This window comes from Phaethon lepturus, unplaced genomic scaffold (genome assembly GCF_000687285.1).
Source record: "Phaethon lepturus isolate BGI_N335 unplaced genomic scaffold, ASM68728v1 scaffold20979, whole genome shotgun sequence".
In the NCBI taxonomy this organism is placed as follows: Eukaryota; Metazoa; Chordata; class Aves; order Phaethontiformes; family Phaethontidae; genus Phaethon; species Phaethon lepturus.
The window spans coordinates 41960-56506 of NW_010564398.1; the positions used below are offsets into that span (position 1 = coordinate 41960).

Here is a 14547-nt window from a genome sequence, read left to right on the forward strand (position 1 = left end):
TCTCTTGGCCAACTGATTGTTTCTTTAATATTTTAGTGGGTTTTTTTCTAATTTTTTTAAGCAAGCAGACTATTGCTTGCATATACATCACCCTCCCTCAGTAGAAGCTTTAGCCTGTTTACTCACTCCTAACTACCACCTGGTAGCTATACAGGCTTCTTAAACACCGTTTATGGTATAAACTACTGAGCACTACTCCATATTTCAACTAGTAACAAAGGTAGGTTGATAACACAATGCATAATTTCCTCAAAATGGTGAAGGGCATACTTAAATAAGCTCCACGGCAATGTACAGATAAGACACCTACCCAAAGGAATTTTCTTCTTGGAGCACTACTACCCAGAACTTCAAGATACACATACTAAGGGAAGTGAACAAGCGTGCTTCTAGAAAACTGCATTCTCCTTGCAAGTGTGGATAAATAGCTCCAAACAGCAAGACATCTCCAGCTAACACCACCTGCCCCACAGAAGACCCTTTCCTCGGGTAGCTGTTCTTCAATTTTAAGAGGCAGCAATTTAGAACAATGGTTAAGAGTAAGGATTCTTGTAGCAGTGAACGCAAGCTCATTGAACGGTTTGATTTTGGACAGCCTACAAGAAGAGAAGGTTGTGTTTTAATCAAAGATCACATTTTGATGCCCTCTTCAGAGAGTGCCAGTCTTTTCGAATGAAAACAATTCTTCTCTATGCCGAATGCGTGCTGGCTAGCCACTGGCAGAGTGGTAAATGAATGAGAGCTAGGTTAGAAAGAAATGTCCCTTTTATCTCAAAGTTTTCTCCTTAAAGTTACAGAACAGATCCCAGTCTTACTGATACAGAAATCTCAGCATAAGGTCTAAAGAAATTATACTTAATTCAACTAAACTCTCTGAATTTAAGTTTAAAAATTATTCAGGAGATCCGAGTTATCCATGTCATGATTGAAGCTAGGTATTGTACAAAACCAGCTGACTACTTTTACTCAACAAGTCACAGCCCATAGCAGCTAGACAGTAGAAGTATTATTGTTTAAAATTCTGGTTTTGAGAACCAGTCTCACCTGATATTTAAAAGAACACCAACCAAAATACCCCCTCAAGTTATGCACTTGTTCTAATGCTACAACATGTGCATGTAGTATTGGAAATGGAGAAGGCAGGGGCAAACCTTGGTTTCGTAAAAATTTCTTATTTTTGCTTGTTTCTGTTACTCTGGAGCACCTCTCTAACTTAGAAAGCCCACTTCTACCTCTCATCCTGTTCTGTCATGTACTCAAGCTCCTTGCTGCCGTACAACAGCTGTGAAACTAATAAGCACACTCTCCCACTCCATTATCCACTCAAGTCCATAGACATACTGAGCAGAGCCCCACTGAGCCCCCGCTCCATCTGACCACAGTGATAATAAGATGTGTTGTCCAATGGGCAGAGATCAGAGAGTTTTGTATTCGCTCACTACTAGCTCCCCTCTGCTAGCAAACTCCTAACAGCATCATGCAAGATACCACCCTACCGAATTTGGGTCACTTGATTCCTACTTTCTTCTCCAGTATCCAAAGGACTTGTTATGCTGCTCTAGGCAATTAGATGGAGAACAAGTTGTCAAATCAGCAAATCAGTGTTAGTTATTACCAATCAGCTTATTTTAATCCAAAAATCTCTGTTTTCACTTCTCACTGAAAACCTTCAACATCCAAAAAGCAGTTAAGGGCTTCAGTACAATCCTAAAACAGACAGTGGTAGCGTATTCTCTCGTCCATTCAGGACCAAGCGTGCCTTCAGTTAACTGCTGCTTGGAGTATAGTCAAAGAGCAGCAGACAAAACAATGAATACAGTGTCTGTTTTAAATCATCTCATTTAATGACAAGGAGACTGAGCTGCCATTTTTGTTAGTCCTTATGTAAGTTTTTCTTTTTTTTTTTTATGAGTATACCTTTTTTTAATAAAGAGAGAGGCATCTCATGCTGAAACTTGACATAATTGGTCGAGATAATAATGTGTCCAGAATGCAGGAGGGGGTAAAGACACAGTGAAGGCAGGCATAGCCTTCCTCATTCTTCTCCTTCGAGAGTTAGCAAGATTGAGCAGAAACAGTTCCTCCATTAGAAAGTTACATGCAACGAAAGGAGAGCAGCAAGACCCAGTGCTCTGAACAATCATTTTCCATTCATTTAGCAGCACTAGAGCTGTGCAGTAGTGGTAATGACTATGAGGGAATACAGTAAGCACTACACATCCAATTGGTTTTGGGTACAAGTGAACTTGAGATAGAAGCTAAATACAAATAATTTGGAAATTAAAGACGACCCAAGGAGTAGTGGTAGGTTGATACGATTGTAAGTTTGCAGTTGAAGATGCCCTTCCACCTTCCAAAAATAACAAAGAAACCAAAAACTGTTGTTGAGGTTTTAGCATGGTATTTATTGAACAGTTTATTTCCTACAGCCACTTTATTATGTAAGTGTCAGTGCATATTTAGCTCAGATGTTTATTCTGAATGGGTAAGGACAAAAACCCCACAGCTACATACATCCAAGGGAAGAGAGGAGAACAGCAAATATATTAAGGGAAAAAAAGTTTGGTTCTGGCAGATTCAGGCCTACCAAGCTGTATACTTTATTAGGAATAGCTGTATGGCTAATCAGAGTATAGTTGTAGGCTGGAGCCCAACACAACACTTTCTTTTTTCACATAAAAAGTAGACTCTCATAAAAGCCTGCTTAGCAAAGCCATAAGCAGTGTTATTTTAAACAGTTTATTTACATTTCTTGGATCAGCAAAATGCTATAAAAAAAACAGTTAAGTCTGACACGTTCAGAAGCATCACTAATTACATATAGACATAAGACAAGACACTGGTGGTTAAAAAGAAACCAGAAGTTGAGAACTCCTGCTAATACACAGTTAAACTGTTAATGAAATGCAGAAATATACATACTTCGATAGTTCCTGAGATAGCATTGCATCATACTAACTGTTCAGGGGAGATGAAAGAAGTGAACATATAGTTTTGTAGGAAGACACAAGTACATGAGAAAGCCAGGTAAAAGCCTTAGGACTACTACACCTGAAACTTGACACACCAAAATTGGGCCCTCAAGTTACACCAATAATCCCATGCATTAAATAATGATTTCTTAACCAAGTACATGGAAGGTATGGATTTTGGGGGATTTAACAGCCCTACTAAAAGGAATTGTGATCATCTTCCTCAGACTTCCACTTCAAAGAAATTCCAAGAATTGAATTGATCATTTTTGATGGTCAAAGCTAGTCATAGCCTTTAAACTTTCTCTTCAAATAAACCCACATAACGTACCACTGTGTTACAGTGAGGCTGCAGAAGACCATAATCACAGGAGCACAATTCTATTTCTTTATTAACAACTACATTTATAAAATATCGGGAATAAGCAGCTGTACAACAGGTTTAACTGTCATACTTGAAAGGTCAGGTACTTCATAATGTGTCTCTAAGAAATAACAATTCAAACATTAGACTGCTCTGCCAATTGATGAAGTTAGGCAAGTATAAGAGTCATCCAAACTAGCGGTAAGTTACATGAACATCATCTTCATTGCAAAATCTGACAAACTAGTTTATTGCCTAGAGGGGACAATTTCCTTAGAAGAAAATGCTTCCATTATGTTGGTGAGAAAATAAATTTGTGCAAGGGAATACTGTGTCTTAAATGAAGACCAAGTTACTTATTCCACTGATTAGCTGATCTGCTTCAAAGCAACTAAAGACCCTTTGTGCTTAACTTAGTGTTACCTAACATTTTGCTAATCATTGCTAAGTGCTAATGACTAAGGTACCATTAATGTCAGTAACAGGTCATTTGAACAGCCAGCTGCTTGTCAGTCACTACAATACAGCATTATATTTTAAACCTGCTTCATATCAAGTGAGTTGTTGATCGACTTAATGTATGACTCCTTTTTTCAAAGATTGAGGGAAGACTCGCCAAGGAAGGAGAAGGAATAGCCTGTTGGGGAAGAAAATAAAGAGTTGTTTGATCATTTATTAGCCAATGTCAATAGTGCGTAGTCATTTCTCAACCTTGATACACAGTATATGGAATCACAATGTAACAGTACAGAAGACATGTAAGATCAGCAGCTTTTGAAATTAATGATTCAGTATTTCTGGATTTTGAACAAAAAGGTTAAACAACAAGAAATTAGTAGATTGAATATATTTTTAAAAAAAGCAGAAGAAAGATTACCCTTGTTACCGGCTCCGAGAGATTCAGAATGTAAGAACATGTTTTTGAAGAGTAGCCCTTAACCAAGTATTAGCATACATCTTGCATCACACTTTTTGCAATAATAATCTCCCTCCAAATTGAAGGCAAGACACATTATGATAACCTATTAGAGAAACAGAGCTCCCCTCAGATCCTACAATTTTGTGTATTCTTACCAGCTCTGAGCCCCAAATTAGATGCTGAACACATGCCTTCTTGGCTACAGAAGGCAATAGGCATCACAATGATTTGTCAAAGCTTGCTTTAGGTGCGCCTGGATGGGCACAAACCAGGCAAAAAGCTGGCTTTTCTGGTGCTAGAAGCATAGGCTGCTTCTGGGACTTAAAATTACAGTGAAACCAACATATCAATATGTAGCACTAAAAGTTAACCTCTTTGGATCAGCTGAGATTTTATATTCTTTTTACATTAGACCTCAAGACACTTTCACAAGCAATCTTCTCTTGCTCTTTATAGTCCAGCCAAGCTTTTCAGCATATAAACAGGTCATGGTAGTTAGGCAGCTTGCTGCACCTGCATGCCTCAAGAATCTTTTAAATAGGAACATTTTGAGCTGGTAAGGAAATACCACTCCACTATGAAGTCTAATGCCTGTTTATGGCATGTGTTCTATTTGCAGTCATAGGCAATATTTGAAAATTAAATCCTAAACTCCTCTTTATATAGCACCTCTTATTAGAATCTAAAGTATTTTCTACAGGGTATTTTTTCCTATTTACAGATAGATATGGGAACAAAAACTTAAAACCATAGGTAAAATTAGCTGCTCAAGACTCCCCTGCAACCAAGTTATTAAAGTCCTCAGAACTCTTGCCAGTGAGCTACACTACCACTTGGACAACTGAACTGAAACAAGTAGTAACTCAATTGTATAGAAATTAAGAAAAAACACCAGAAAATTAAAAAGATTTGTGGAAGAATTAACTTTGCACCCAGAACCACAAATAAAACTAGACTATGTGTAAGTGTTGACTCCAACACCATGCATTAGAACAAGCCAAAGAAAAACCCAACACCATTTAAAACACTTTGTGGATTCTAGGGTTTTATATAGTTGTACCATGCTGTCTTAGTTTAGAGGAATCAAGATTTTTTGCTCACTTCATGCAAGATGGGCATTAACAGTCAGGATTTGATGTACAGAATTTTTCTGCACCACACTTGTTATTATCTTCAGCATCACCACAAGTGGTACTAATAATAGACATAGGACATGATCTGTCCAAGGCATGACCATTTAAGCTTTCCAAGTTGGAAGAGGTTTTTTCTTCTACAGCATTTGAAAGACTAGTATTTCAAGAGCCAGGACACAGCACAAGTTGAGGCCTGGAATCAAGAGCTCCAACCAACAGAAGTGGAGCAATTAACATTAACACCACATTTGACAGATCCATTTAGGCTGCACATAGAAGATGAGTGAGCAATCTACAATTAAGGAAGGGGTTCAAGAGTTAGTCCAAACAAGAAAAAAAACAAGCATTCAAGCTTTACTGATATTTTTACTCTATAGTTTTTCTACACAAAAAAATCCCCACATAATTAAATAAAATCCTGTGCTTAAAGCAATATATCTGAATAACAGCTTTGACTCTCTCAATGGACTCAGGTTCCCAGCAGCTTTAGTTTCCTACTCAAGAGCTGCACCAGTATTCCAACTGGAGAGACCAGGATCCAAACCTCTTTTCCCCTCAATCTTATGATTCAACCAAATAGGCTTTATGCAAGTTCAGTGGCGTGTGGGATTGGTTAAAAAGACACCACACAACATCACACAATGTACACTCTGCTGCCAAGCTGCATCTTACTACCTCAGAGGTCCAAAAACTCTTGGAAGAATTTGAAATAGGAAAACAGTTTTTACTACTGTAAGTTCCTATCATTTTGTGGAAAAAAGTATTTTTGTATGGCATAGACACACACAAAGAGAAAAGTGCATGAGTTGCATTTCCATGAGAAATGAGATACAGTGCTGTATCAAACTAAAAGAGGGTAGACTTAGACTAGACCTAAGGAAGAAGTTTTTCACAATGAGGGTGGTGAAACCCTGGCCCAGGTTGCCCAGAGAGGTGGGAGATGCCCCATCCCTGGAGACAACTCAGGTCAGGTTGGATGGGGCTCTGAGCAACCTGCTCTAGTTGAAGATGTCCCTGCTCACTGCAGGGGAGTTGGACTAGATGCCCTTTAAAGGTCCCTTCCAGCCCAAACTATTCTGTGATTCTATGTTTACTCAGCATACAGATTTACTCGAACACTAGAATAACAGCATAGATAATGAAAAAATTCCTCCAAATGCAGTCTGCTTTACTATACTGTACTAGGAAATCAAGTTTGACCTACTGTAGCAGAAGAGAGCTGCAGTAGGAAGCCAGGCATAGCAGAAGCGTTGCAGTATGTAGAACAATGTATTATTTTACCAAGTTTTCTTAAACATGTACAGGGAGGTAGTTCTCTTGCCTTTTTAAAAACTCTCAGGCTGCAACATCTGTATTTCTCTACCATTCTTTCCCAGTTTGTTTCACAGGATGTCTATCATCTCACTACTTTCATTGATACTTTCACCACACTATTCAGGGTTGTACACCACATTTGTATATATCATCCAAGATTAAAAACATGAATCAACATAAGACTGTGTTGAAAGTTTATCACTATCTCAGAAGATAATACATATTCTATGTCTGGCAAAAGAAGGTTTTTTTCCCCTCCAACTTAATTGTACGCTGTTCTTCCAGTTTCTAGTACATACAGCAGATTTTTCTGCATTTTCAGCAAGTAAGCCTTCTCATTAAACAACTCTTGCTCAGACAATAATATGCCTATGGATGTAGTTAAAAATAAATTCTTCCACTGTGGATCTTGAAATTGTTAAATTAAGATCAGCACCAGACATTAAGATAACTGTGATCTTAAAAAGGTTACTTATTTGGCCTGCACAGCCAAATCACTTACCGCTAATGATGATGTACTAGTCAGTCGGCTCCCTATATAACTCTCATTAGCTGAACTGGGACTTCTTCCTTCTGTTGCACTATGTGACATTAAAGCCCTTCGAAGAGCTCTCTTCGGTGTTTTTGAGAAAGAAAATGCTCTTGTAACCTGAGGATTTTGATAAGCAGTTATACACTGACAAAAATCAGGCTGTAATAACTACTATAATACAGGCTACCATTCAAATTTTGACCATCTGTAGGACATGTATTAAATGTTTATAAGACTGTATCAAACCTAGCCAAACACACTCCCCCAAGGTGATCTGTCTTTTAAGGCTCCACATCACCCCTGCCCTTCTCACCCTGTCCAAATAGGAAGACAACATAGATGGGGAAGGTGCAGTGGAGATTCAGACAGAAGTCAAAATAAGGTCTAGTCAACTAGGCTTCCTCATATCCCTTGGGTTCTGCAAAGTCAGGAACCCCTCCTTTAAGTTGCTCTTAATTTAGTCTTCAGCAGCTTCCAAATCACAGCAGCCTCTACAGTTTTCTCTAAAACAGTATTATCATCTTGAACATACTAAGCCTGCTGCAAGGCTGCTGAAAATGAGGAACAGATTCCTCCTTCATGCATCATTCTCTGTCATCCCTTCTCACATGCTACAGACTTTAGCAGAACCAAACTCAGCGCACAGCCAACATGACAGAGCAGACAGGCAGCCTTCCTCCTGCCTCCCAGCCAGGTCCTCTTAGCAGAACAGGGCACAGCTCCTTAGTCTGTTACTTGGGAGCAGCTAAGCCCTACATAAAGGAAAGCATACACAGGCAGACACCAGCATTCCACGCTTCCTTCCTTGGTATTGCAAAGTCTGTTTTATTACCAGGACACACACACTCTACACCCATCCTACTTTTGAAGGTACTTGAGTTTAGATGATTGCTTGCAGCTTTAAAACTCCATTCAATATGCTAAAAAAGGTTATAGCTGAGCATTGGGGTTTTTTGTGGTATTTAAAAGATTCAAAACATTAAACAGAGTAAGTTCCACAACAGACCCAAAATTACTACATAATACTTACACAAAACACTCTCCACCTTGTTTCTTTAAGAAGCTTACACTTAAGAGTTTTAGTTCAAGACTAAGTTTTTCCTGTCACTACTGTAAGTACTATAAAACACCTGAAACAGGAACACTAGCAAAATTCCCTGACTAAAGTGAGGTTTACTATAAAGCACTGTCTTTGAAGTATCTTACCTTTTTTGATGTTTTCTTTATGGCCCTGGATGCTCTGCTTAAAGTACTGTCCATATCTTTAGTATTCACTTCAACTGAATCAGGGTCAGCAGTATAAATGAGATTTTCCTATACACAAAAATAGTCTTAATAATGGTCAAACATCAGCACTTGTCAAAATATCATTCTCTAGTTCATTAGGTCAGATTTAAAGGTTTTTAATTGCCATATTCTGCCATATTTAACTCTTAATATACAGTTAAGCAACTATTTGCTGTCATGCCACTTTATGGGATTAACTGCTGGTGCAATCCATGTATGAAACCACTGCATCAGCAGTTTTACATTTGGTTTGTTTGATTCAGTTTCAAGTTCAGGGTTGACCAGAGGAAAGGCAGTAGTTCTGAAGTATATCTGGGGGGTTTCACAACATATTATACGCCTTTGTTTCACCAACACTTGTAGCATTCTTCTGAAGTGAAATCTTGAGAGCTGCAGCTGTCAAACACTAAGACTAAACCTTTCAGATTAAGCCCAACTGATATTTCAGAATAGCCACAAGTTCTGGTTTTTTTTTTTTTGTGCCTCATTCTTAGATTCTAGCATGTGCAAAGTAATCTCGGGCTAACTACTTACAAAACTTGGGGGTGGGAGGGGCACACATGGGAGTGGGAAGTTACTGTGGGTTTTTGTTGTTGTTGTTTTGGGTTTTTATTTTGAGAAAAGACAGTTTACCTAAAATTGGGGCGGGGGGGGCCGGTGGCGGCGCGGTGGAAATAAGGACACCGGACAGTAAGCTGTATGGCTATTCCTAGTGCCTAGAAAAGTAGTAGTTAAAGCCTTTACTGCCACCATGTGGCAAACTCGACATTATCGCATTCCCACACGATACAGTTCTCAAAAACCAGGGAAAAGGGGAATTAATTGAAGCTCAATTTGACATTTAAATCAGCAAGGAAAAAAGTATTATGTTGTTGGTACACAGCAGTAGTTACAGAAATCATAACTAATGGGATTCAGCATAGTAGGTTACAATTTGTCAGCAGATGATTCTGAATGTCCTGGGGCAAAAGGGAATGATACATTACATAAAGATTTAATTTCTGTTAAAACACCTAACGTTTTTGCGTCCCTGTTGTGTTACATATAACACAATCATGAGACTGAAGATAGGCAAACAGATTAAAGTAAATTAACACTTCTGAATAAGTACTTTTCCTACTCAGTACCTAAAAAGGAAGGAAAAGCAGAGCCAAGTTTCTTATGAACAAGTCCCTACATGACAAGCCAAACAAAAAACCTAAGATGCTATTTTGATTACTTAACTACCTCTCCCAAAACAAGCATGTCTTTAAAAATCACAGACAACCAAACATTGTACAGTAAGAGTACAATGCAGAACATAAAACATTTCTAGCTTAAATCCAAGTTTCAGCTGTATGTACCGCACATTTTTAGCAAATTTGGATGACTGTTAGGCACACACTTTTACATAATTAAAACATTGGCTGAAAGTCTCTTGCCCTAATTGGAGAGAATCTACTCTTCAAATTAGCAGTTTTCTGGCTGTGGAAAGCCCCCACACTGAATTTCTAAAAGTGTGAGGAGGCCAGTGCCTCCTCTATTGCCTTAATTTTCTCATTTTAGGGTTGTAGATTTCTGTCATAGGAGAAAGATCCTTCACGTCTCTTACATTATGGTGCCCAAGCAAATAAGGTGTAGAACAAAGAATTCAACCTAACACAGAGTTAAACCAAAACATATGACTCAATGTTGGGATTGTAAATTGAAACAAAGCTGTGAAAGAAGCAAGCTGAAGACAATTCTGTTTAGACCTGCCCTACTGAAGATCTGCAGTGAAGAGTTTAAATTATTTATAATTAATTTGTGGTGGGGGAAGGCTGTGATTCTTGATTTTTAAGTACTTATTAGCTTCTGTAGAAGCCAACTTCCAGGCTGTTTCCTTTTCCACTTTTAACCACTCGCAGACATGCTAGCACAAATATTTTCTGCACTACTTCACCTCAAGCATGTCTGCTATTAACAAGTTCTTTAGCTTCACGTGCTTCAAGCCAAAAAGAGAGAACTATTTCCAATCAGCAACACGGTTCCAGAGCACTTACTGCATCTGCTTTACAAATAGTGTTAGCCACATGTCGACACAACATCTTCAACCAATCTTCCTTAGGAGGTTCTTCAGTTGTCATCTGGAAACTGAGTAGCTTGTTGTTCAGCTCTGTAGGTGGCCGCACAACTAAGGCAAAAGCTTTATGGCAATCTAGAGTTTAAGAGAGGCAAAGTGTTAAGACAACGAATAATCATTTTTCATAGAATTCAGGGGGGAACCTTCAAAAGAGTTAACCCTCCATCTGCCAGGAGCTAAAGTCAGGAACAATATGATTTGGTGTAAGGATTTTATCTTTATTTACATGATAGCTGTTGTATCACTTGCAAGGGCACCGAGTTCTGTCCACATCCTTCAACAAGAGGGCTGCAATCAGCTGTTCATGCAACAGCTGTTTATTCATCAAGTAATCTGCATACTATAGTCCACAGAGTAGTCAGTCTTCAGTGGACATAGCAGTAAATACCAACCTCATTCTCCAACTCTTGAAACATTGGACAGACCATTTCTTGATAAAGAGAGAATAAAGAAAACAACATTTATCCTTTTTTGTAAAGCAGGAAAAAGCAACAAAAACATCAGTACTAAATATGGCACACTAAACAGCAAAACTATTGTAACTTGACAAATATTGCTCACTTGATAGCAGAAAATTAATCCATTGCTGATACTCCTTTATAGAAGACACAGCTGAAGCATACTAACCACATTTAAGAAAGAAAGAAAACAAACATCGCCCATTCAGAAAAGCAGCACTAGAAAAGCAGTCCGGTAAGAGAGTAGCTGACCTCTCCCAAGATTTACCTACTGAAGTTCTCCGTAAGTATTAAACGATATGCTTAGAAATGGCTCCCATCGCCCAAGTCCCAAAGTAAACTTAAGTGTTACACAGTAATTTAAAGACAATTCTTAAGAGAAACCCTAAAGTACCTTTTAAAAACGCAGGTAGGCACCACATTTACTACCTACCCTCTTTGCCATTTCTACTTTTTATTGGGTTTCCATGTTCAGGTGCTTCAGAGAACATAAAGCAGAACAAGTATGATATGCATACCATCACCTGCAGTGAAATACCAAGTCTATCTTTTTAGGATATAGATCTAGAAACTAGTCTGACTAGACTTCTTCAGAAGTCACTATCAAGACTGGAACAGCACTGTAGCATGAGTTCTGCTGCTGTAGCAATGCATTACTTCAATGAAACCCCTACAATCTCAGAATGGCAAAGCAGCCACAGAAATTAAGTCATCTAAATCTTTTGTCCAAGGTGCTAAGCACAGCTCCTCCTGACCATCATTATCACCAGTTAAATGAAGATCTGCTTTCACAGCAACAGCACTTGCCTCTGGTCAGTCTAATGCTCTGAACTGAAGTTTGGGTTTTTTGGTTTTGTTTTTTAAATCCAGAGCTGTCAAGTGTACTCTTCTGTTTAACTCACACTGCCATTTAGTTGGCTTATGATAATGCTATCTAGTAGTTCTGCCAAGTTCAGCATCCTGCAGCAAGTCCTGAAAACCCTAAAGGCACCAATGCAAGAAATTCTCAAGCTCACACAGAGCTTCAAACAGAAGCTTATACTAAAATCACATACCTAACATACCATAAAAAAAAAAATATACCTTGGCATTCTACCCCACAACAGCAGACCTTCAGTCTTTATACTCCAAACAACAGTTTTCATTAGCTATCACGGCACTTCAAAATATACAGACCTTCTGTCTCCCTGATGTCTAGGACTTTCTTGATCTGGGAGAGAGGCATAAGAACAACATGCTTGAGAGATGCAGGCGGCCTCGTGTGACCATGCGGACTCTTGAAAGCACCGATAACTTTATGCCGTTTCCTCGCAATCTGCAATTAAACAGAAGACAAAAGAAGTTAAAGTTAGAAGCTCTATTGCCATTGTTTTGTTCCTCTATTCTTTTACCTTCTAGTACACAGGAAGGCACAGAAAGCCTCGCTACAGAAAAATACTCTAAAGAGTATTAGTCTTTAAGGAACTCACTTATCTCACTATTCACTGTCTACAGTTCAAGTGGTCCAGCAATACTTGTTACTTACCATAAATACCCTCACCTCAAAAATAAATTTAAAAAAAATAAATCAAGAAGGGAAGCAATTTTGCATTACAGACCTCAATTCTAACCTGCATAACAATCAAGTGCCCTTTGAAGCCTACCACAAGGTAGTCTAGATATTAAAAAAAGACAACCTCTATGTGCATGAACCAGCTTAGGCTGTGGTGTGTTATGTCCTAGAAATACCATTCGCTGTTGCCTGTGCATGCAGCCATCAAGTGGGTTTTGCAATGGAGGTTGGTCAGTTTTTACTTTACATTAACACATAGGTATCTTACATGTTTTCTAAGTAAGGTATCTTCAGTTGCTTGTATCTTGTACACAACATAAGCCAAGAAGCTTTAATAAAAGTGTTTTCATTTTTCTTTCCTTCCTTTATAAGAAGTGATGAAGCCAAGTCAACTTGACTCCCAAGAAGAGTTCATCATTAGTCACAACAATAGGCTTTTACCCCTATGTGCTGCTTAGAGACAGCAAGATAGTGCTGCAAGACAGCGCTAATTTTGGATTATTTTAGTGTTGGTCTTCTATGAAGACAATGTCCTCTACTGCTGTAGGCAGTAACAAGTACTTTCATAAAGCGTCCTATATAACCTCAGTTTTCTCCACATAAGTCTCCAAAACACAGTTAGATTACTTCCTAACAAACTACTATTCTAAGGCATTGAATATGTGAGTTTTTTTTATTTTTTGTAGCCTAAGCACAGACAGACCTACCCCAGAGGCCCACTGTTTACTCACATTAAATATGACTAAACTTTAAAAGGATAAACATCATGCTGAGCCAAGGACTCCCGTACTTTTTCATCCATCAATACTACTCAAAGTGCTATTCAGATAAACATTTATTTCTTAACATATTAAGCTGCTTTTAAATTTTTCATCTCGCCGCAAGACATTAAAGGCTACATTAACACCTCTCAACCATCCAGAACTGACTATCTACTTGTGTTGGCTTATACAATAGCTAATGGAAAGGCAAGATCAGCATGTGTTGAGCTATCAGCCTTCTGTGACTTAGAACTCTGCTTCAAAGTTTTTAAATTTTACTTTTTTCTATTCCTAAGTAGTGTTAAACCTTTTAATAATTCAGTTCATGAGCTGTATTTATATACTTATCTTACCTCTAGACAATCATTGAACAGAAAGAGATCACAGAGGTCATCACCAAGTGCTACGGTTTCCAAACGCTGAACTAAGCTTCGATGAGAGGACAAGAGATTGGCCTAAGTGACAGAAGCAAAAAGCTCATTAAGCATTTAGGTCAAGAGCTGGATTACTGCTTGCTTACAACTTAACACTGGAAATCTGTTTAAACCAGCACCACTGCCTTTTAGCCTCACATACATTTGCAAAGGGAGAAAACAAAGCGCAGACATTTTACAGGTCTGCAGCTTCAGAGAAATTACTTACTGGACATCCATCAACTTCATAGACCACATCAAAGAATTGCCTTTGTGCCTCCGTTTTTCTCTTGTCTTCATTAATATGTCTGAGGGAAGAATATTATATTTATCTTCAATACCAAGCAACAGTAAATGAATGCAATGCATTTAAGACATACAACAATAATGAATCATAGAATCATTAAGGTTGGAAAAGACCTTCAAGATCATCAAGTCCAACCATCAACCCAATACCACCATGCCCACTAAACCATGTCCTGAAGTGCCATGTCTACACGTTCTTTGAATATTTTCAGTAATACATTCAGAGATAGAGCTTACATAGCAACACTGGAAAATATAAAAAGTTAACCACACTTGCTCACTGAAGTACCTGAATACCATATTTTAAGCATATAGGAAACTTCAGACGTAGAACAATATTCTTATGTTATCAGTAGTTGACACACCATTCAGTTAATATATAATTCCCCTCCCCTGCTCCATAAGATTTTGAACTAGAAACCAACCCAATGCATT

General features: G+C 38.3%; 1 protein-coding gene across 1 annotated transcript; it reads right to left on the reverse strand.

Annotated features, from left to right (window-relative positions):
- Nucleotides 1-3883: 3883 nt before the first annotated feature.
- ECT2 (epithelial cell transforming 2) lies at nucleotides 3884-14114 on the reverse strand (the record flags this gene model as incomplete). The annotated part of the gene is made up of 5 exons (XM_010294871.1): nucleotides 3884-3973; nucleotides 10543-10697; nucleotides 12257-12395; nucleotides 13747-13848; nucleotides 14036-14114. Coding segments are annotated over 5 exons (565 nt in total), but the record flags the coding sequence as incomplete, so codon positions are not given.
- Nucleotides 14115-14547: the final 433 nt, after the last annotated feature.